A 23,673-nucleotide genomic window follows, 5' to 3' on the forward strand; every position below is an offset into this window, starting at 1 on the left:
GTGCATGAGAGGACACCCTTGAATAATGGCATAACTGACCCTTGTGCTTAATGGATCTCTTCTCGGGATACGGATATCCTTGCAACCGCACTTGATTATGGTTATTCGCCCGGGTGTAATATGTTTGTTCTTAACACATCACAAATGATGCCATTATTTTAATTTGTCTCTCACCATGTTTTTTGAGTGTTAAGTTGTTGAATAAAATAAGTGGAAACACTTTGAGTGACATCACTTTCACGGTTCTCAAGGACCTTTTTTTTCTTTCAGTACATTATTTCTAGTTTTCCATTTTATAAAAGTATAGGTCACAATGCTACAAATACATAGGTATGCAAAGTCAAACCATGAATCAGGTATAATTTCTTGCGGTAATGTCAGGTTTATATGATGGTAGTCAAAAGGGAAATAACAAAGAAAGAACACAAATAAGCACATTTGGGTAACGTGTCACCCAACAAAGTATTGGTCAATGCAGTGCCGGTGTGTGACAAGAATGGGTCTCAAATTCTACCTATATGGACTTTTTCAGTTTTGCCTTTCTCAATATAGCTCAGTCTTTCCAAAGGATCAGTTGTATGAAGTCCATTATACTTTTGTGTACAGTAAAATCCTGAGTGTTAGTTTAACACAAGCATAAACAAATGTATCATCTCTACACACTCAGTGAAGGGGATTGTTCTGAAATCCAGTTGATGCGAATGCATTTCCTACAACGGCCAAAAAGCCCCATCCAATTTTGTCAGTATCACCTGTGTTATTTTCTACATGTGAGCCTAGCACAATGTCGACCAATAGATCGACAGGGATGTTCACCTTGCAAATAAGGTTTATTTCCTCGCAAATCCTGTGCCGGAACCGACACCTGACCCGAAAGAAAACAACATGTTGTCACCTTTTTCACCTCGGGGCTGTTTGCATGCCTGCATTTAATGGCAGGACATTCCCAAACAGTAAAATCCTCAGTGCTGATCATTTAACTCTTGAGGTCCCCAAATGGACACTAATGGGTCTGTTGGGTTACATTTCATTTCAACTCATTTGTCTGAGTTACAAATGATGACCTTTGTGCAAAAGTTGAAGTGTAGAGAGAGAAGCACAGAGAGCTGCTTGGAAGTGGACTAATATGAGTATGGCTGTAATTTCTTTCCACGGTGGGCATTGGCTGCCCTGTCGGATTGGGAAGACTGTGGCATGCATCAGTCATGATCACAGCAGTGTGTTATAAGCCTCATGCCTCTGTCGAAACCTGTCCCCACGCACAACTTTACATGTACACAGAAGAGTGGTGAAGCTCATGGTTCAGTTATCAGAGGATAGGTTGCATGTTAGTTACTTTAATTGAATGTCTTTACACATAATGTTTTGTGTAAAGCACTTTGAATTGCCTAGTTTGTTCAAGTGTGTTTTATAAACTTGCCGTGCCGTATATTATTTAAGGTATGGTTTTCAGGTATGTAAGGCTACTCTGTCATATTACATTAAACGCTTAAACAGCCATTGGATTCAGCACAGCAGTCTTGTCGGTCACAGACATAGTATTTATAGTATTTTTCATACATCAAATGGACCACAATGGAAACAAGCTTTTGGCTTTTTTGTGTTGTATCCATTTGGTGTGTTTTTAACTCGCTTGTACTGCTTGTACCTCAAAAAATTGTTGATCAAGTATTCAAGCAACCTCTCTCTTTCTCTTGTTTTCTCTTTTATATTTGTCATCTCCCACCCCTCCCTCCCTCTCTTCAGCTGACTTTGGCTTTGCTAGGCATCTCCAGAATAACATGATGGCAGCAACGCTATGTGGGTCCCCTATGTACATGGTGAGCACTTTTATCTTTTCTTACAATTTGATCACAATTTCAGCCACGATAATGCATTAGCGTTATTACTGGAAAAACACCTTGAAAACCTGTACTTGTATTATTTTCCTGTTGATTGTTTTTCACCCCACTCAGATGATAAAACAATAAAGTGTACCACAGAATCATGAGAACTTCCAGACATCAAACTGAAAGAAGGGTCGTACCATTGTCCTTTTTCTTTTCCATGCAGGCCCCTGAAGTCATCATGTCACAGAACTATGACGCAAAAGCTGACCTGTGGAGCATCGGAACCATCGTATTTCAGTGTCTGACTGGGAAGGCGCCCTTTCAGGTGAGCACCACATTGTATCCATGGGATGTAGATGATTGGTGCAAACAAGTCCTACTGTGTTTGTTCTTTTTGATATCGTTGCTGTTGGGCAGAAACCTCTTATCTCCATATTTTAACTGTTTGTGTTTTTTTCTTAAATCAATGCCCTACTTGATCATACTACAGCGTCACATAGATCTTCAAGCTCGAAACGTGGCGCGAAACGTGATGCGAAACGTGACGTGAAGCGACACGTTTGGAGGCTCCATACAGTATATGAGTGTAAAAGGGACACAGGCAGAAAGAGAGAGACATACAGAGATCTCCGTATATGGGCATAACAGGGACACAGACTGACAGACTGGTACAAACAAATATAGATAAAACCACAAATCCCCATATATGGAGTACTCTGATGACATCAATAGGACATCATAGTACTTGCGTCATAGACTGACCTGGACTCCATATTTGGGCATAGTTGCTTCATCTGTGGTAAAAAGGGGAGAGGCTTTACACATGCACAATGCAATCCAGGGCAAGAATGTTGAGACGCGCTATTAGCTACTGTTTCACCTCTTCATGTATGGCATTTATGCAAGAGTGGGTTTTAAGTTTAACATTCCCTCAGTGGTAAGAAAGAGAGAGAATATCAGAGAGGATAGATTTGCCGGTGGCTTTAGGTCTAGTACAGTGTGTTGCGTCTCAGCTATAACTGACACATTATACCATAGATAGGGATGGCTAACTCAGTTCATCAGCTGATGTTTGATTTATGTTTTTGAAGTTATGTTAACTTTACATTGCATGCATGGCTAGCTCTATGCATGGCGTGTGTGGAAAGCACGATTTGTGAGACGGTAAACATTCATGCGGATGACCCTAAAAATGTTAACTAAATAAACAAATTAATGTATTAATGCAGGGATTTGCAGTGGTTAGCAGCCATGCAATGCTTTTCTCCTGGCCCTGCAGCATTCTTTTAAAATGATGTCTGTCTCTAATGTACACAGTGACTGTTCTCTGAGATCATGTGAGAGTTCAAAGGCTGGACTGTTTATCTGTGCTGATATGACTTATACTATGAAACATTGCTTTAAGATACTGAGAGTATAGTCTTGTGTAGCCAGATGATCATTTGTTCAACATTTCAATGTTATTTTATTAACAAACTATTCGAGGGGATTATCTGGATACCTAGATGGGTGCCCACGGCACCCATTAAAGCTCTGCTTACTCTTACGATAGCCTTTACACAGTGTCTGCTTGCACATAATGTCTTGTGCACTCTGTGCACTTTCATTATTGCAAGATAATGTATAATGTGTAACTTGTAAAAGCCACATTCATGGACTCATACACAAAAACAAAATCTCATGCACATTATCTGTGTCTCTTCTGTAGGCCAGCAGTCCGCAGGACCTTCGGCTGTTCTATGAGAAAAATAAGAATCTCAGTCCCAAGTAAGTATTGTCATCATTTCAATGTGATTTTTCTATTAAGACTAATTGATGTTATATTTGAAGATGGATCTACAAACATTGACAAGGACTTTGTGGAAAATGTGTTCCGGAAAAATCCCCAAAAATTGTCCTTTTTACTTTTAAAGCTGTCATAATGATTTGGCTTATTTCCCACACTAACAATAGTTTTGTGCTGTTTTATTCACTCAAATAATTTTGTTCTGTAGTGGAGCTTTCTGCTCTGTGAGAGCCCTGTGTGATCGACTGTGTGAATGAAACGCATGTGAAAAGGTCATTATTGTTGAACACTACTCGGTCCCTTTTATAGCTCTTTTAAAATGTAGCATCTTATCACAAAACTTAAAATGGATGGATCTCATTCCTGGATGTTGTGCTAATCATGCAACTTTTGCTTAGTTTAGTTATTTAGTTTGAAAAGAACCGTACTGTAGACAATGCGTCCATAACGAAGCGTAGATCTGCTATTTTTGCCAAAAGTTTGGTTATTATGACATACCCAGCATAGGGACGCTAGGGTTCAAGTGGTTATAAAAGTAGTTATGTTGTAGTAGTTATTTAAAGTTTTCAAATCGAATAGAGTAAAACTAACAAACTATCTAACTCCCCTGACATGTAAAATAAATATGAACTGTTTTAAATATAAAACAAACATATTATTATTATTTTACAAGATGTCAGATTATAGAACCTCAATTGAAGAAAAGAAAAAAATATGATAAAACTTTCCCCTGAGTAAAATTCCGGTGTCATTGTAGTAACAGCAACAACAAAACATAGCCTTCTTACCACCAACCTTATAACACAGTGTTGTATTGCAGTATGTATCACACACTAGTACAGTCGGCTACATGTACAGTATGTGGAGGAACATGTATCAAATCTATGTTTTTGCTCAACTCCAGCATCCCCAGAGAAACGTCGTTCCACTTGAGACATCTGCTGTTGGGACTGCTGCAGAGAAATCACAAGGACCGCATGGACTTCGGTGAGGGGCTACATTTTTTTTAATCGTTCAAAACATTTTTTTTTTAAATACCAAAAACAGGTCGACAAGCTCACAACATGTGTTGACTCGCAATGCAGCGCGTTGTGAGCTTGTAGATCGTCTGTTTGGCGTACAAAGAAGTGGTTAACCTGTAAGTCTTGTCTAGAGTGACTACAGTGAGCGCAACCTGGAAATATATCCAAGTTCCTAAATGATGTGTGGGGTTTTGAGAAGGGAGTTGTGTGTTGAAGGGGATATGTGAACATGAATCTGGAGCAAACGGTATACAAATAAGTTACAGTTTGTGAATGGATGATAGCTTTTTGCAAAGCTGGCACACAACAATATTGTGGGTTACTTACTTAGACTTGTTTTTCTCTTGACCACAAATGTTAAGAATGTTACTTGCATGTTGTTTAGACAGATGCAAGGTTCATTGTTTATCTGGTATCCAAGTTTCTTTGAGGCACAACATTGTTCTGAAGTTTCAGGATGTTTTAGTTCCCAAATGTACTTATGATTTACGCCATGATATTGCATATAGCATATTGTATATTAGCATACACTCCCCTGTCTATGAACATACTGAGCAATATTGCGCATTCTGTAAGACAGCATACTGTTAGGATATTGGAACGGTACCATTGATCATTAAATATTATTTTTTTCTTTACTTCTTTCCAGATGAGTTCTTTAGTCATCCTTTCCTGGAAGCCAGCACATCCATGAGAAAGAGTGAGTCAAACTATCTAACAGTCAATACTTACTAAGGTCCATTTGGTCAGATATGTGGTAAAAAGGCTGGAGATGTGTTTCAGAAAACACCTACAACTTAGCCATATTATGATTGCCTGCACTCAGTGCACTAACAAGGCATCTGCCAATATTCGCACTCGAAATATTTGATAATACTCCAAATGTTTCAATATACTGTATATCCGGAAGGTCACCATCTGTTGGGGGGTAGAATGGGTAACATTTGTGACAGAATGCAGCCAACTAAACGGTGTGAACTTCCATCTACCACCGGCAGTGAGTAAAGTTATCCAGTGAAACTTTAAAGGCTGATCCAATCGTGTTGGTCTTTGCCAGCCAAAGCAAATGTCTGTCGAGCCTTGCCAGGCCACAATGAGTGAAGTGAAATGTGCGAGTTGGCTTTGCCTTGTTAAAACCTGCATGATGTGTGCATGACGCTTGAATGAACATAGATATCAATAGAAGCGGTTATGGTCTGGAGGGCTTGAGCCAAACGTCTATTAAACCATGCCGTGTATTTAATGTTTAGCTTTTTCAGGCCACAAGGTTTATAGGTGGCATTGACGTATTGATATGCTGTTTAAGGGACTTTAAGAGGACTTAACATTGAGTTTCTTTACCTGTCCAAATAGTCCAAAGATGAGCAATAATTTGAGTACGTGCATGTGCACATGTGCCTGCTTCTGTGTTCTCCTCAGCAACTCCAACCGTGACGATGACATGCTTCCCAAGCTCTGCATCAGCCAGTTCTTGTAGCAGTTCCTCCACCTCCCACCTTGCCTCACCACCGGTTTGTTTACCTTTGTGGTCTAACAACTGTGTGTATTATCTGGGGTGTTATTTGACTGTCAGAGTTAATACAACACCCCCGATTTTACTGCGTGTGCGCGGTTGCTTGCACGTGTGCGTCTAGTAAGTAGCTCATAACCTATGAGTGCAAGGGGCCTCTGTGTTATCACGATGATGTGCCAAAACGTGATAAGAAGGTCAACACAGCATAATGTTTCATTATAATTGCAGTAAAAAAAAAAGAGTCAAGCATCAAAGTCACTGAATTTTCTTTCTTTCTCTCTCTCTCTTTCTCTCTCTCTCACCCTCTGTCTACGCGTCATCATTTCCTCCTGCAGCAGTCCCTGGCTGAAGTTCAGCAGCTGCGTGCCAAGGCTCTGCCCTCCCCCACCCAGGAGGCAACGGGTTTCCTCTTGAAGGACTCCTCTGGCGGCGCTGGTAGCAGCAAGAACTCGTCCTCATGCGACACAGATGACTTTGTCATGGTGCCTGCACACTTCCCCAGTAAGAGTCTTATTTCACACTGTACACTACTTGCAGCCTTATGCATCAGTGTCAAACGGGTTGTTGTTCTTTTGACTTGATGCCTTCTAAAGGTCCTATATTTTAGCATTTTAGTCATGTTTGGACCATTCCTTATGGTTATCTATTAAACACACCTGTAGTATTATTTACACTGAAAACATCTCTATTTGATTTTTGTACATTTTTCTCTGGTACCACAGCTTCTTTCTGCTCATCTAACTCGATGCCATTTCAGTTGTAACTGCTTATTAGTTATGCAAGAAAACCTGGGAACAAGTTTAATCCACAATCCACAGAATTGTATAGTCTCTGGTTTTCTATACTGTCTGGTGTAAAATGTGTTCTGCACATCCATGGATGGTGGATTTAGGAGAGGATGATGAAATTGACCAAAAAGAGATGAACCTCAATTCATCATAGCCTTCTGTTTGAGAGGCTGTGCAGTGACTGGCTGGCAACCAGGAACAATACAAATGTACTGGTCATTTTATATTAACTGAGGTTTTAGTTGATATACAATACTGCTGGTAGCAACACTGCAGATAGTCCAGTTATTTTACTCCAAGCTTACCTAACTCCAATATTACCTTCAACTTCAGTTGAGTTCTAACTTGCCCTGGCGTGGCTATATCCGTGATTCTATTAACCTCATTCCTGGGAAGCTCCTATCAATATTCAAACTCAAATTATACATGCCTTGTAAAACAGGGATTTTTTTTTTGCTGCTGCTGAAAACGGCACTAGTGAGAGATTTCACATTTTCACTGTTTTCCCTCTGATTGCAAAAACAATGTACAACATAGAAAACAAAATGCATTTTGATCATGGGGACCTTTTTTTAAGGTAAGACTATATGGGACCTTAAAGGTAAAGACTGAAGTTCAGCAAAGTTCAGCAGGCTTTTGCTGTACTGGACCATAGGTTTTCAAATTCCCCAACTGAAGAGCTTAGACTTCAGACTTAATTCATTCATTAATATACCTTATGATCATTAGTATGTGTATTATTATAGCAACAATGACAGGAGCTGTGGATCCATTGAAACTATACATGGCTCTTCTGACTGTTAGACATGGCTCTTCGTACAGTTTTTAAAGTGAATTGTTTCCATGGGTTTGCAGCAGGTGAACTGACCTGTGAGAGCAAAGCGCTGCAGGACAGCCTGATGAATAGTGGGTAAGTCATTTGGTAGTAAGAGTTTGCCATCGTCTGCACTGATGTACCGACTTGTTTTATAGTGATGTAAATGTGAACTAAATCTGTACAACATAATAATTATTGGAGAGAGACTGAACTGTCAGCAACAAACATCAACATTTGTTTGTGGTAATATTGATCATATTTTTTTATTGAAGCACATAACATAGCTGGTCAAAAACTGGTGGAAAACGCAATTTCTTTCCATTATCAGCTCTCTGCTGGCCTCTGCTGGTCTGTGTAGCCAAGCCAGGACACCACCACACTCCCCTTCCTTCAGTGGCTCTTCTAATCCTCTCAGGTAACAGCAGCACAGTGTACACAACCATATACACAGTGTTTGGGTCCATTTTTACACTCTAATGATGCCTTCAAACGAGCGGCGACAGAGCAACTGGCTACAAGTAATTTTCAATGGAAGCCAGTGATATGAAGCTACAAACTGACTCCCGGCGCTACAAAAACAGATGAGCTCCATTCATCTTTTGTCAGAGCTCCAATGACGCAGTGAAGTGTCAATCAATCTCGTGTTTTTCTTTCACCATTTCCACTCCCCTTCTCTCTCCCCACAATTCCTGCTCTGTTCTGTAAAAGGAAGACACATTTAACCAGTTCCCTGTGCTATTTAACCCTACCCTTTTTATTTTACGCATTGCGGCTTGAGCAACAGTTTAATGGCGACTCGGCAGCATTGTAGCTTTTTTTTGCCACTATTATGAGCGCAGCATCAGAGTTCAATTAAATCAACAGTTGAAACTCAAAAGTTTCAACCTGCAGCAATTTATGCGTGGCAAAAATTGCATTCCCCTGTCACAATGCATTATCCCTTTGGTAGCATGCACTACACACACTACAGTGTGTGCTCACAAGGGGTTTTGTTCCAATTGGGTTTAGCCATTTCAAAAGTGTACTGAAAAATGTGCTGTGTTCAGTATGTCCACTTTGTTTCTGTCCTTCTCTCTCGTTGGTAGACCCGGTGAGGCCTCAGCCAGCAACTATGGTGGTAGCTATGGCAACTATGGCCAGTCTGTACCTATCCCAGTTCCCACTCAGGTCCAGAACTACCAGCGCATTGAGCAGAACCTCCATTCTCCTAAATCGGATGAATCGCCACGGTCTGTATAGACATATGTTCGCACACACAAACGCTCAATTAGAAAGTATCCAAACAGCCTACTAACTCCACTAAATTAAATAAAATAGTAATGTTATATATTGTATACCATTTCCACAGAACATACTCATTTCTTATTGGCTAACAGGTGTCTTCCATTAAGCCTAATTTAGACTGTGTAAGCCAAGCCATGGCTCATAGCTCCAACGGTGTTTAGTACAAAACTATGAGCGATAAGCCATGGCTTGGCTCACACTATATCAATTAGGAGTTAATATAGGGATATCGGAACACTTGAAACATAGTTCCGGTCAACCGTTTGACCATCTAAACCAATGCCTGTAACCGTTACAGTGATAATAAACAAACTGTAACATGATAATGCACAATTTGGCATTCCCATGTTGGACAATAACGGCCTTGGCAGAGTTCACTTCTGCTTCATTATTTTACTATAATGGGACACCTTGTTTTAATTTTAATAGCTAAATGTTAAATCTATACTCTGTCTATGACGGTGTCGCTTGCCAAAATTGTAGATCTACAAGCTCACAACTGTGACACACAAGTTTGTAGATCAGCTATTTTATCATGGCATGGCTCTGTAACAATTATGAGATGTCTACAAATGGATCTGTCTTGTCTTTTCTTTTTTGTCTGTTTGCCTGGGGCTAATCTCGCAAACCACTGGACCGATCGATCAGCTCCAAATTTGCCAGTAGGCCAAGGAAGTACCTCCAGAAATTACGCTTTATATAATTAACGCTAATTCTGTAATGTAAATGAATGGCAATCAGATCGGCCTGAAACCTTGCCCAAATATGGAGTTATACATCATAGATATGCCATAGATGACTGGCGTAATAGACTGGCCACATGAAGCCCAAGGTCCATGTAGCCACGTAACCCTGTCTTGTGAAATCAGGAATAAGTCACGTACCGTATATTGAATTGTATCTAGTTTCACCTACTAGTTTTTTTCCAGGGTCATTTTACAGAGTTGGTGACTTTGCCTTGTGTTTTATCTCTTTATAGGCAGTCAGCACCTGTGCACCGCTGCAGCAGTGGAGGCTCTTTGGGCTTTGTAAGAACCGGGCCATCCCCTCCCTACAGTCAAGGAGTGGCCACAACCCCAGTCTGTCGCAGGCTGTCTGTGGGAGGGACCAGACCCTTTCAACTACCCCCACAAGGTAATACCCATGTTGATAAAAGCTCACTTTTTGGGTCAGTTTCACAAACATGAATAGTGGCGTTTGGTTTTAAGGGATATTTAAAGTTGGAGTGCCACAGGCTTATTTTGTCCTAGATAACGATCATTGGGTATTCATTGTAAAGTTAGTTGTTAATTAAACAAAATGTAACCGTTCATTTAGATGTTAAAAAAAGCTGTATTTCTGTGGACACATCCAACAGCTTACCAAAGGACCTCTCTCCCTAAATGGACACATGCTTCACAACTAGGCCTGGGGCGGTATGGCGGTATAACGGGAAAGAGAAAATACACAGGCTAGACATCCTTGCACATTTTAACCACATCGGGTGGTCTACAGAATTAATGACAACTCCTTAGACAAAGGTAAACAAACAAACCAACAGAAAAAGTACCAAAATCATGGCTCTGTGTCTAAGAGGACCTAAAGTCTGCAGAAAATCACGTCTTAATTTGAGATAGTTGATCTGTAATTGCAGAGCCAGTGGGTAATTTTACATACCAATTTGACAGTCATAAGTCATTAGTCCACTAATTAAATCCATAATACATGGATGCTAATTATAATTGGAATGATTGCAAAATCAGGCTGAATGCCTACTCTAAAGACCTCAATCAGAAGAGACTGGTCCTATCCGGCCGGTCTGATGGGAAGTCATTTTCATTCGGGTTCAGAGGGCTGGTTTGAACCTGTTCAACAGGAAGATATTGGCACCTAATAATCATATAAGAAATAAGGTTTGTCACATCATAAGATTTACTGGTGTAAAGAAGTGGGTGGAATATATTTTTTCATACAAACTCCATCATTGTAGTTTTCAGGAAAGTGAAGAAAAATAGAGATAGAGAAAAAGAGGTCAAAAACAAATGTCCCATCCAGAATTAAGTAGAGTGGAAAAATGTATATGGATGCGTGTCTAATCATACAGAGTCGGTGAACATTCAGCAGCAGCTTCCTGTGGTGTGTGGTGTGTTTAATTAAGCCAATTCATGTTTGTGAACCTGACCCAATGGGTCACATAATATGTTCTTCCTCTCTTTTCTCTCCAACTCACCACACTTCGCCTCACCCACCTTCGTTCTTCTCTTTTGTGTCTCAAGTTGGCACCATCCCTGAGCTGCCTGGACGTGCGTGCCAGATGGGCACAGACACAGGCAATGGGGGGTCACTGGGTGGAGGTGAGAACCCTTCTCTCCTTCCTCACAAGTTTAGAGTCGACTTGTCAACTGTAAACTTTCCCTAACAGACTAATGTGCCTGCACTTTACACACAGTGTTGGTGGGGCAGGGGTGCCGAGAAAATCTACATTATAAAATGTAGATATGAAAGATATAAACAACAGCAACTTTGCTGTTCAGTCTTGGGAGTTGTCTTCCCACAATTGAATGACTTGACTATTCTTAATGACTATCGACTTTTTTCCCATAACATGTGACCATTTTCCCATTATTTCGATTACATGACTATTTTACAAAACTGGGGCATCCTGTGTACTCTGCTATACAGTTATAATAATTACGTAATTGCACACATGCCATTGAACAGTGTATCAAACCGTAGCGTATCTTCAAAAAAACAACCCTGCCCTGCGTTTTTCTGTGTGCACTGCAGGATTGTGTTTTTTTGTTTTGTTTGTTTTTAAGATGCACTACTATTTGATAAACCAAGTGACTGGAAAAAAGAGAATGCAAGCACTCGTCAGTTGAATAGTTCACAATCCACGTTTATCGGGTGCACTTTTCTGGCAGAAACCAGATCACCAGCACTCACTTGGTCCTTTTAGGATCTCTTAAGTCCGTCGTGTTTGATCTGCTGCAGGGTCTTTTCAATAAATAAGAGATCCTAAAAGGACCAAGTGAGTGCTGGTGATCTTTTTAAAGATAAACCGAGTGACACATGTGCAATTACTTCATTAAGACTGTGTTGCAGAGTACACAAGATGCTCCTCTTTTCGTTATCGTTTCCGTTGGTGATAATCCCGATATTTTCTCTCGTCAGCTTTGCAGTGCCCGGACCCCCTGCCTGCTCCTCAGCAGGCAGGACTGGGCACGCGGCTCCACAGTGCCCCCTGCCTGTTGGAGTTCACCAGCGCTGGTGCCAGGCAGAAGATCAGGAAGCAGCACTCGGATCCAGTGGTGACTTCCCAGGCAGGCCTCATGGCTCTACGTCCTCTGCACTCCTCTCCCAGGCTCAGCGAGCTAATGCAGCGCAGCCCCCTCCCCACAATCCTGGGCTCTCCTTCTCGGGTGAGCCTTGTGTGTGTGTGTGAGTGTGGGCACATGTGTGAGTGTTGGGGCGCGTGCGTGTGTGTGTGTGTGTGTGTGTGTGTGTGTGTGTGTGTGTGTGTATTTGTGTATTTGTGTGTGTCCTTGCATAATGCAAGACTAGTCAAATGAAATTATATTTTGTTGAAGCATATTTAATTAAACATGTTAATGAATGGTACCAGAGAAGAAGAAAAGAGAAAAATGGCACTCTACACTAAATCTTTCTTCACCAAAATAGACAATTGGTTTGAAAAGTCTAGCCAAAAATAGACCCTGGTTTGATTTATGAACGTAATAAATAAAATAAAATAAAAACCTTCTTAACCACACAATTATCTTTAATATTCAATTATGCAGGTAAGTTTTTAAAGATTTTAATGAATTAGCGGCCAAGTGATGTGAAACGACCCATTTCTGGAACACTTTTCCAACTCTCTTCTCCATATTTTCCAGACGATCCCCCCATTTGAATTCCCGAAGCCGCCCAGCTCCACGAACCTGATGGCCTTACTGACCCAGCCAGGTTTCTTAGGCCCCTCTGGCAGTAGGCCAGCCTCAGCGGAGCCCAGAGACCAAGGACACCAGGCACCCACACCGGCAAGCCCGGCCAGGCCATGCTTTGGAAGGTAGGACGCTGTATTCTTATTTTACATCCATGTTTCTCTGGTGTTCAAATCGGGGACGGTGTCCTGGAATCAAACTAGGAGCAGTTTGGGTGGGTAGACTGTAATTCTTATCTTCTAGTAGTATTTGATCTTCTGCTTTGAGTTGTATATTACATTGTGTTTTTTCCTTATCTGATGGCTCTATTTCATATTACCTTGTCAGTTTGTAAAGAAAATATACTGTAGCTATTATTTAGTGACATGTGTAACTTTTTACATGCTTTTTCGGAGAGAAATTGTTTTGAAATTGTATTTTCAATGTATTTTCTTCCTGACCTCCTCTGTCACCTCCTCTCTTTACGTCGGACAGATCTGAGAGCACAGGTCGTCTCTCGGACATGCTGCTGATGGCTGCTTTCGGAACAACTGCGCCTATAGCTGACCGAGGCAGTAGTGAGAACCTCGCCTCCAGAGCCATAGATATAGCAGGTAATCATGTAAATGGCATGTCGTTTTGATATTTACCTAGTATCCTAGTTTCTTCGAAGAACTACATTGTTTTCTTTGCGCTCTACTTATGTGATCATTTGCCCTGTTGTTGTTTACCACTAGCAAGTTGCTCTGGATAAGAGCGTCGGCTAAAAGCTTAACCCATTAAGACCTGAGGCGGATTCTAAAAATGTTTTCTAAATCCTAACGCTTTAAAAATATATATATATTCAAAGATTTGCAAAAGATTTCACGATTAAAAAGAAATAGCAGATCTACAAGCTCATAGCGCAGCACTTGGTGCCGCGCTATGAGCTTGTATATCTGCTATTTTTGAATAGCCAAAGAAATCTTAAAATGACACAGATGCGTTCGCGGTCTTAATGGGTTAAATAGTAAATTATACTTGGCTGGTTGTGATTAACTGTCAAGGGTGCCAGTGTTACTTACTTACACGGTACCAGTGGTACCCATGGATTGTGGTTTGTGACAGTTGACCACCTTATCAGCCATGTACTCCACTAATTTATTTCCCAAACTGACTATAGTAACAGTTGTTCTAACATGGCACCGGCAGCATGTAGGAAACCAAATTCACCGAAGATCCCCGCTTAGCTAGGAAAGATATTGATCTTATGAGCTTCAGGCAGAGTCACTTAGTAGGTGACCTACCTGACACCTGGGCCTCTGCATTTCTTACCTCCACTCTTGGCTAAGCAAGCTTATTTGGTCTACAACTAGACTAGGTATGAGGCTATGATGCTGCAATGCTGTTTCTTTAATAAATTGTCAACACTTCACCCTGTTTGGTTATTCATATTTTCCCATAATAAAGGAGAGTAAACATCATTGTATATCTGCTATTCATTCATTAATGCATGAATTTCTCTCTCAACCAACATCCTCTGTCTTTGTTCCTCCTCTGTCCCCTAGCGCCTCCAAGTGGTGGTGGAGGTATGTTTGCAGGCTCCAGTAGCCCACCACAGGTAGTTTTCACTGTGGGCTCACCTCCCAGTAGCAGTACTCCGCCTCATACCTCCCGTCACAGGAAGTTTTCAGGTAAAACTTCCAATTCAGGTGAAATCAAACCTTTTAAAGGATGACTTCACCCATTTTCAACCTATCTTCATATGATTGGTCATCACAAATGCTCATGATAAAATGGTACCATTTATTTCTACTCTGTGTCTCATAGGAGGGCTGTGGACACTTCAGACACCCGCCTACCAGTGACATCATCGTTGGGCAGTTTTTTGTTTTGTTTTTTAACGCAAGAACAACGGCTTCTATTATAGCATCTAACTTTCCAGGAATAGAAAGCCTACAGTTTCTATTATCTTGAATTCCCCATCGATGATGTCACTGGTAGGCAGGTTTCTGAACTGTCCATAGCCCTCCACTGAGACACAGACCGAGTAGACAAATATTATAATGAGCATTAGTGAGGACCAGTTATATGAAGATGGTTGAAAATGGGTGAAGTCGTCATTGTTAGTGACATGTTCTGCCATGTCACTAACAGCAATACAGCAATACAGGGCCTCATACATTTTTAAACCTTTATTTAACCAGTAACAACATTGAGATGTAGGTCTTTTTTTCAAGAATGAACTGTCCAAGAGACTGATAAGTTACACAAATTCACAGAAAAAGACAGAAGATAAGAGGGACATTACAATAACGACAATCTTATGGGTCCATTTTTGCACTCAGAGTTAGATTAACATATGTTCTCACATATTAAATATGTGAGAACTCATTCTTATTTCCCTTTCCCTTTCATTCTCTCCCTCGTCTTCTTCAGGCTCATCTAGTTCCGCGAGCCCAGCGGGCTCCTTCACCAGCCGATATGCCCAGACAGGGACCTACCTGGATGGCTTCGAAGCTCCCTCCAGTCCTCGCTATAGCTTCACTGACCCCATCACAGTCAACATGGGGGGAGGTCCTGTGACTTTTGAGGCTCCTGAGCTGCCTGAGGAGACTCTGATGGAGGTGAGAACGGGGTTTGGAAAATACTGAGAAAGGGTTTATGGGGCGGTCACGTCTGAATTCCGTCCACACATTTTCTTTGCGCATCACGGCAAAAAAAGATGTGATGTCCCGTTATTCACTATTTCCTGTGTTGCAGAAACATTGTTGTCTTGGAGTGAATGAAAGTTATTTTATTTGTCACAACAATACAGCCAGTAGCAACAACGTAGCCAGATAAATGCTGGGCGATATATTTACTCTACCTATATTGTGATTTGGGATGTTGAAATATTGTGATATAGCACAAGTGTTGTCTTTTCTTGGTTCAAGACCGTTCAAGACCTATAATGTTAAAAAATATATATCTACAAGCTCAAAACACGTCACATCGCGATGCATTGTGAGCTTGTAGATGTGTAATTGTTGCTAGATTTTTTCAATATCAAAATATTTGTACAAAAATATTGTGATATTTGATTTTGTCTATATCGCCCAGCCCTGGTCTTAATTCTCTCTCTGTCTGTCCTTCTCTTGGGAGTGCAGCAGGAACATACTGACACTCTTCAGAGGTTGCGCTTCACGCTGGACTTTGCTCGTTGTCTGATGGAGGTGGCTGCAGTCCGGGGGACTGTAGCTGGGACTGAGCTCACTGAAGGGGAGCAGGATGAATCCTCTCATGCCTCCCTCCTCCAACAGCAGAGTCTAGTTGCAGACCAAATAAGCTCGCTTAGCCGAGAGTGGAGGTACAGTAAGACCATTCTAGCTACAAATAGTTGAGTTACAAATGTTCGCTTTAAAAATATATATACATTCAAAGATTTGCACACATTTTCACAATTTTTCAAAAATAGCAGATCTACAAGCTCATAGCACGGTACTCGGTGCCGCTCTATGAACTTGTATATCTGCTATTTTTGAATAGCCAAATAAATCTTAAAATGACACAGATGTGTTTCCGGTCTTAATGGATTAAGATGGTGAAAATAGACGATCTACAAGCTCACAGCACGTCACTTCAAGATCTTCTATTTTCACTACTTTAGAGCAACACTCTTGTATGATGAAGTAGGACATTAATTTACAAAAAGTTGAAACATGGAGATACAAGGTCTCTGCCCGACATGTAGTGACTATTGCTGTTCAGAAGCCAGGGGGCTTCTACTGGGGCTACGCTGTGGTACATGCATGCATTAACCGCTTATGCCCTATATGCTTTGTCGTATGACAAATGGTGAAAATAGATGATCTACAACCTCACAGTAGGTCACGATGGGACGTGCTGTGTGCTTGTTGATCATCTATTTTGACTGTTTTTGAATTCTTCTAGGGATTTGGTAGGGACACCAAGGATACAAAAATATACAAAAAAAAAAATATACAAAAAATGTTTTATTTGAAAACTCATGTTGTCTTACGTTTGATGCATGACTCGAGTCCATTTCCAGGGAAGTCCACGACATAGGACACAAATACTCAGGGCAAACTAAAATGAAGTCATGAAATGACAGCCTTTGCATAGTTAAAAACGGCATGCCTCCCTATCAAGCAGCACCTACCTCCTGTTTATGTTAGCTTACCTATATGCACTTGTGCCCCAATTCCGCACCCAGTGTTCAACAATACAAGTGCTTACAATGGCAAATCATGACTTTATGGTCATAGGCAAACAATAACTTGTACCCATAGGCAAATCATAACATTTTAGAGCCATTAATGACTCTAACATGCATAGAAAGAAATACAGTATGTAGCGTAGCGGTTGGAATGGACTTGTCATCTTCATGCTGGTGAAGCGAAAATAAAATATTGCTGCATATTATTTAGGTCATTTAGGTCATTCTGATGTGTGAGAATGTCTTCCACTGTAATTTTATCAAGACAATAATATGAGTGCAGCTGAATGTGTAGTCGAATCAAAACACCTTTAATGTGTGTTTGAGATACTGTACTGTAGTTTCAAGTGTGTGTGTGTTCGTGTCTCCCCCCTAGTCATGCTGAACAACTAGTGCTGTACCTCAAGACTACAGAGCTCTTATCCACTGCCTTACATATGGCCATGGAACGGGTCAAACAGGGAAAACTCTACCCCTCAGCTACCGTCAAACAAGGTACTTCACTCAGTAGAAACCACTGTTTCATGGTAATGGCATCTAGATATTGGATCCTGTTGTCTTACTAAATGCATTCATGAAAGCACTTGTACTGTAGCAGTGGTTAAGACACTCACCTCCAGAACCAGACAAAGTCTCTGTGGGGACCAGAATCAAACCCGACCAGAACATTTCTTCTTCTTCGTCTCCCTCTCAACTTTAATTTACTCTAAATCTCAATAAGATAAAGAAATCCAAAAGATTTGTCCAGAGCATCTTGAGTTGTGTACACGTACAGGGACCCTTATTCATCTGATACCCACATGAAACATGGATGCGTGTTTCGCATGAACGGAACACACGTCAACCTTCTTCCGTATTAAGAGTCGTCTCCTCTGTCTGTTCACAGTGGTCAAGAAGCTGAACGAGATGTACAAGTCGAGTGTTTCGTCCTGTCGTTCGCTGAACGCCCGGTTGGAGCGCTTCTTCTCCAGGAAGCATCGTCTGATGGACCACATTACCTCCATCACTGCTGAGAGGCTGCTGTTCAGCCACACCGTGCAGATGGTAAGCCAGCAAGGACACACTAAAGGATGATAATACACGAATATTTGATGAAGATTCAAATACAATTTAAAAGGTATATTAAAGCCAATGAAAGTTAGCCCAAGATGATGCAATCAATTTGCAGGCTCCGACCCTGAATTTAAAAGGATCCCTGGCTAACAAGCCGTATATCTCTGCTCTCCGGCAGAAACCAACTCTAAAATGTAAAGTTTTCAGGAAATGACAAAAACAAAACAAAAAGTGGAGTTATGAGGTTTTGTTCTTCATTGATAAGAGCAGCTGAATGGACCTCCAAGCTCACAATGAGGTTGGAGGTCAAAAGGGGGTGGAGCCTGGAGTCAGCAAAACCAGCTAACTTATCTGGTTTAGCAGAAAGTTTGAGGATCCAATGGGGTTAGCTGGTTTTGTCAGAAGCGCTTTTTAATACTTTTTGGTTCAAAAGTAAAGTGTGTTCAATAGCACTGATTTATGGAAAAAAATGAAGTTGGTTTCTGCCGGACAGCAACAATATGCCTTAATACCTTATAATTGCCCTCTATAACTAAAATTAAAACCACTTTAAATATTGTATTTATTTTAGAAATGGTTAATTAATAGGGCAATTATAATGTATTAAGGCATATAAGACTTATTAGCCAGTGATCCTTTTAACTCTGATGGACTCAAAAAGTTCATTATTCCTGTCACAGTCATAACGAAATTTGCATAATTTCATCTTTGAAATTGCACTATAAATCAAGTGTGGGGTAGCCCATAAATTGAGGTCCTGGTATGAAAAAGATTTAGAACCCCCCCAGGGGTAAAGCCATAGGAAGATTGAGTGGCTCTACTCCAGTTAAATATCTCACTCCATTATTTGTACATGAATCACTTCGCAGACATCCAAGGCACTGGAAAGTGAAGGAAAATATTTGAGCGACACTCAATCCTCCTGATGTTCTGGGTGCATTCTGATGTACAGTATTTTAAATGTCTTCTGTGTCTTTTCAGGTTCAGGCTGCTGCGCTGGATGAAATGTTCCACCAGGGGGCAGCATCTGTGCTGCGCTACCATAAAGCTTTGTTACTGATGGAAGGCCTGTCCCTGCTTCTCACTGAGCAGGAGGACATTCTCAGCATTAGCAGATGTGAGTCTCTCTGTCACTTGAATGTGACACGTTGTGAGCTTGTAGATCTGCTACATTTGTTGCGCAACACCGTCCCATGACAAAGTATAAATCAAGCATTACCTGGTGTTTTGTGTAGACTAAAGGACGCAGGAATTCGGCTTTTGAAAATGTATATATTGCTATTATTCTTATATGAATGTGGCCAGTGAGCATGGCCAGTTCCTTGCAAATATTTTACATGAATGTGACGCACCAGTGAATAATTGTAATTAATTAATTCATGACATTGCTTTGCTTTCAAGTTTGTTGATTTTTACACAAATCCTTCTCTCTCGCTCTTTCTCTCTCTCTGTTTCTGCAGGTAAGGAGTGTATTGAGCGTCGCCTCACTGCTTTGCAGTCAGGACTCTGCGTTTGAGGGTTCCACATCTGAAGTCTGCAATTACACTAACCTTGGGTTTATGATAGCCGTAACGTATACTGCTCAATTATCAACAAGTATAAGGCTATATTTTTTGTGACAACATAAGCCAAATCAAAGGAACCAGTTGACACCGCACACAAAAAGGTTCAGATTACTCTCAAGTAATCTGTACCTCACTCAGCTCCTTTCAGCCTAACCTCTAGCATACGTCATCATCTCCACCAATCCAAAGCTTAGATTTTTCTTTTCCAATGACACACCAGTTGGCCTCTGGGGTTTGCATTCTCGAAAGGGCCTACGGTCTGTCTGGATTCAGGACGTGGACAGTGCCTGTAACTGCCCCCAACTCTTTGGCAGGGACCAATGATGGATATGGAGCAATTGTGTTGTGAAAGGATGTCTGTATCCTCGGACTGATGGACTATTTTTTTGTTTTGTGTTTTTGCAAGGGAGTTTCGCATCGATTTCCCCTCGCTGGACGCAAACGCATACAGGGGCAACCATAGCCAAGTAGTTAGATATACACCATCAAACACAATTACACACACACAGGTGTGTTTTACGATGGCATTATATACACGCAAATCACTCAGAATTTGACAGCAAGGATTTGACATGGATCCATCAGGCATCCGGCTCATTAAAGGTATCTCTGTACGATACCTGGATTTAGTGTTTACGTAGGTTTCATTAGCTTAAGGGAAAGTAACAGTGGGACTAAATATGACCACAATAGTATACAACCAGTAATATTAAGTCTGTGGTCTAAGTTACTAAAACAATGAAATTGGTTTCATTTTATTTATTTTCTACCCCATGAATCAAGTTATGTTGAGGTGCTTTTGTGGAAGCTATTCCCTTTACCTGTCTTTACCATTGACATTTTATTGATGCTATATTTGCCATATCAAAGACAGTGTCACTCTTAGGGGTACGAGTGCATAGAAGCAGATGTATGGAGACAGGACACCGTTCTGCTGTAGAGCTTTTCCTAATTGGTTGCAGGATAGTCATTAACGCAGACATGGGTCCAGGACATAATTGACCGACATGTTTAATGCTTGGCTGCCAAGGTTGTAGTCATAGCAAAACCAACTTATTTTTTTAAGTATAGCTTCTAAGCCACAATGGTTTCAAATACATGATCTAGGGCTGTCCTCGACTAAATAACTTCTTAGTTGACTAGGAATTTGTTGTAGTTATAGTCATAGGAATTTGTCGACTAAGCTATTCGTTGCTTCAATGGAATCTGGGAAATTGTATTTGCTGCATACAGTCATGCAGAGGCCAGCCGTTTCAGGTTGGCAAATCTGAGAACTTAACATTCTAAGGTTGATTTCACAATGGGCTACAGGCTATTGGCCTAGAGTAGACTTTACGAGTTTAGGAGATGTGCTTTGAAAAAAGCATAAAAAATGACTAATTAACCAACAAAGTCTTGGTCGAATAAGATCAAACCAACCGATTAATGAACCATGAGGGGACAGCCCTAACATGATCAATGGTCAACATGCTGAAGGAATGTCTTGCAGATTACCTGAGTGACATTCTTTAGATCAATCTATGGCAGCCTATATTCTACTGTTACAGACATAGTTTTTCAGTTTTTCATAGTTAAACCATCGGTAATGGGGGAGAAAAGCAGGCATAATGAGTTTTGAATGTAAGGCTGTTCAACGGGAGAGAAGCAGCCAACAGAGGCCGATCCCGGGGCTTAGAAGTGCATGGTCTGGGCTAAGGCTAACGCCTGAATACACGTTTTTGCACTACGTTGAAGTACTGTATAGAATGATCTTGAGGAACAAGCTGCACATGTTCAGGTTGTTTTGTAGCTATTATTTGAATAGCTTAGATTATTTTGAGATTTCCTCCCATAATCAAAAGCTGATATGGGAATGTTGACATAGAACTGCATGAAGAGTTTTTGAGGAGATGGCAAAAAAAAGAGAAAAAGCTAAATGTGTACACCGAAAAAAAAGTGTTGTGTTGAGCTTGAAGTGTTTAATTTCAGAGTAGCTTTTGATTGAGTGGGTTGGATTTTGAAAAGCAGCGTCTCTTGTTTTGGACTCTTGGCCCAATTTAGTTAATCTAGTTAGTAGATGTTGACACTAACCACAAATCAATCATCCCATCACCTTCCTGAACCAGCCTTGACCTTCCAGTGGACTGTGGACCAGTGGTGAGGGTCAACTTCTACTGGGCTGCTTTAAGAAAGAAGCTTGTATGTATGTGTGCATGTGTGTGGAATTTTTGTGTGAAGTATTGATGGTTTATGGTGATGTTATTTGCTCCGTAAATTGAATTAAGACTGACTGCTATACTGAGCTGTGAATGCTACCTGAGTTTCCTGTTATAGCCTTACTTTTATATAATATATATATATATATTTATCGTTGTTGTTGGTTGGAAACCTCATTCTCGCCCAAAAGTGTTACTTTTCAGGATTCAAATTAAGAAATGGAGATGTGGCGCGTTTTGAGCTTGTAGATCGGCTATTTTGGCTACTTTTGTCTGACACTGTAGTATAACGAGTAGGGAATTCATTTACAAAAAAGAAAAACATAAAAAGTTAAAATATGGAGAGAAGAGCTTTCTGAACGACAGCAATGATATATTAACTCTTTCACTGAAAAGCAGGAGCTACTCTGATGTAACTCACCACCTTTTGGCCCAATTTCCTCCTTTTTATCTTAAGTGGACATTCAACCTATTTCCTTCGTTACAAGGGTAGTAGTAGTAGCCTTTATTATATTATCTTTGGTCCATTTTAACCTTTTTCAAGGTAGTAAATGAGTGTATGCTTAGGGAACAAGATACCGAGTTGGCTTGACGTCAGGAAAGTAGAACCAGAGTGGCAAATGGGCAGAACGGAATGAAGGCAGGGTAGATTTTCCATGGTGAAGATGGTCTCTGAATAGTTTAATTACTTCATAAAATGCTTTGTGGCCTTTTTTTCTGCAGAGATACATTTTACTCTGAAATGTACTTAGAATTTTGCATTGACATGGATCATTATGTTGTGTATATTTTGTTTGTTTGTATGCATTCCTTTATCGATGGACCCACATTCCCTCTCTCTTCACTCTTGCTGTGTGTAGTAGTGGGAGCCCCTCAAGATACACAGTGAAATACTTTGTTAATTTAACTCCGAAGAGTGTACAGATGGAACCAAATGGACCCAGAAGGGGCAATTTTTACACTCTTAATGAACACTGAGGATTTTAATGTTTAGTCAGGTAGCAAGCAATGATGACCTCACCTTTTAAGCTGATGCATATGACACTTTTCATTGTTCCTTAATACAATCATGCATTATTAGCGGTCATGCAAATTGACATTACGCAGGTGTCGCAGCCAAGGCGACATAAAGAAGCTGTGCAATCAGTTAAGAAATTGCAGCGCAAAGTGACAGTAAAAACATATTTGTGAATTTTATGTTATGGAAATTTCGGCTGCTCCTGCGGGCACTCCCACAAAGATTGTTAAATTAAATTAAATGTTGGTCTTTTGCCAAGAGTATATGTTATCTGAATGTTTGTTTTGCATTTTTACCTTACTTTCTCAATACCATTTGTAAATATTGTAATTAAGTTATTGCTATATTGTTGTATATATGATACAGCAAGCATGGAGAGAATATCCCCATACCAGATAACACCTTTCCAAATAAGAGTAGACCTTCTGCTGACCTTCCATAATGTCTGTTGCAAAGGTGTTTTAATGGCCCCTAATGTTTGTTTGAAATGCACACTATCTCAGTGTTTGTGTGTAATGTAGCCTATTGTTTGAGACTTGCGACATGAATAAAATTAAAAATTGATATATGTTGTTGTGTATTTGCCTGCCAGTGCAGCTGCAGCGTAGCCTGGTAACCCCCCCCCCCCCCCCCCCCCTCCGGAAATCTAATTTATATTTGATTTCAGAAATCAAATACAATACAAATACAAATGTACTACATA

The 23,673-nt window shown here is 40.6% G+C and overlaps 1 protein-coding gene across 1 annotated transcript in view; it reads left to right on the forward strand.

The window, feature by feature from the left end:
* Window positions 1-23,534, forward strand: part of ulk1b (unc-51 like autophagy activating kinase 1) — a 39,321-nt gene extending 15,787 nt beyond the window's left edge. The window contains exons 7-28 of the mRNA XM_084047702.1: window positions 1,747-1,820; window positions 2,053-2,154; window positions 3,538-3,596; window positions 4,520-4,602; window positions 5,287-5,337; window positions 6,057-6,148; window positions 6,486-6,651; window positions 7,794-7,848; window positions 8,084-8,170; window positions 8,841-8,984; window positions 10,019-10,173; window positions 11,295-11,372; window positions 12,193-12,440; window positions 12,915-13,087; window positions 13,437-13,555; window positions 14,489-14,614; window positions 15,360-15,547; window positions 16,070-16,269; window positions 17,516-17,634; window positions 18,026-18,183; window positions 19,174-19,309; window positions 19,653-23,534. Coding sequence (XP_083903828.1) covers window positions 1,747-1,820; window positions 2,053-2,154; window positions 3,538-3,596; window positions 4,520-4,602; window positions 5,287-5,337; window positions 6,057-6,148; window positions 6,486-6,651; window positions 7,794-7,848; window positions 8,084-8,170; window positions 8,841-8,984; window positions 10,019-10,173; window positions 11,295-11,372; window positions 12,193-12,440; window positions 12,915-13,087; window positions 13,437-13,555; window positions 14,489-14,614; window positions 15,360-15,547; window positions 16,070-16,269; window positions 17,516-17,634; window positions 18,026-18,183; window positions 19,174-19,309; window positions 19,653-19,708 — 2,669 coding nt within the window. The 3' untranslated portion in view covers window positions 19,709-23,534. The remainder of the gene's footprint in view (window positions 1-1,746; window positions 1,821-2,052; window positions 2,155-3,537; window positions 3,597-4,519; window positions 4,603-5,286; window positions 5,338-6,056; window positions 6,149-6,485; window positions 6,652-7,793; window positions 7,849-8,083; window positions 8,171-8,840; window positions 8,985-10,018; window positions 10,174-11,294; window positions 11,373-12,192; window positions 12,441-12,914; window positions 13,088-13,436; window positions 13,556-14,488; window positions 14,615-15,359; window positions 15,548-16,069; window positions 16,270-17,515; window positions 17,635-18,025; window positions 18,184-19,173; window positions 19,310-19,652) is intronic.
* The last annotated feature ends 139 nt before the right edge of the window (window positions 23,535-23,673 follow it).

Source organism: Gymnoscopelus microlampas (genome assembly GCF_963454915.1).
Source record: "Gymnoscopelus microlampas genome assembly, chromosome: 21".
Lineage (NCBI taxonomy): Eukaryota > Metazoa > Chordata > Actinopteri > Myctophiformes > Myctophidae > Gymnoscopelus > Gymnoscopelus microlampas.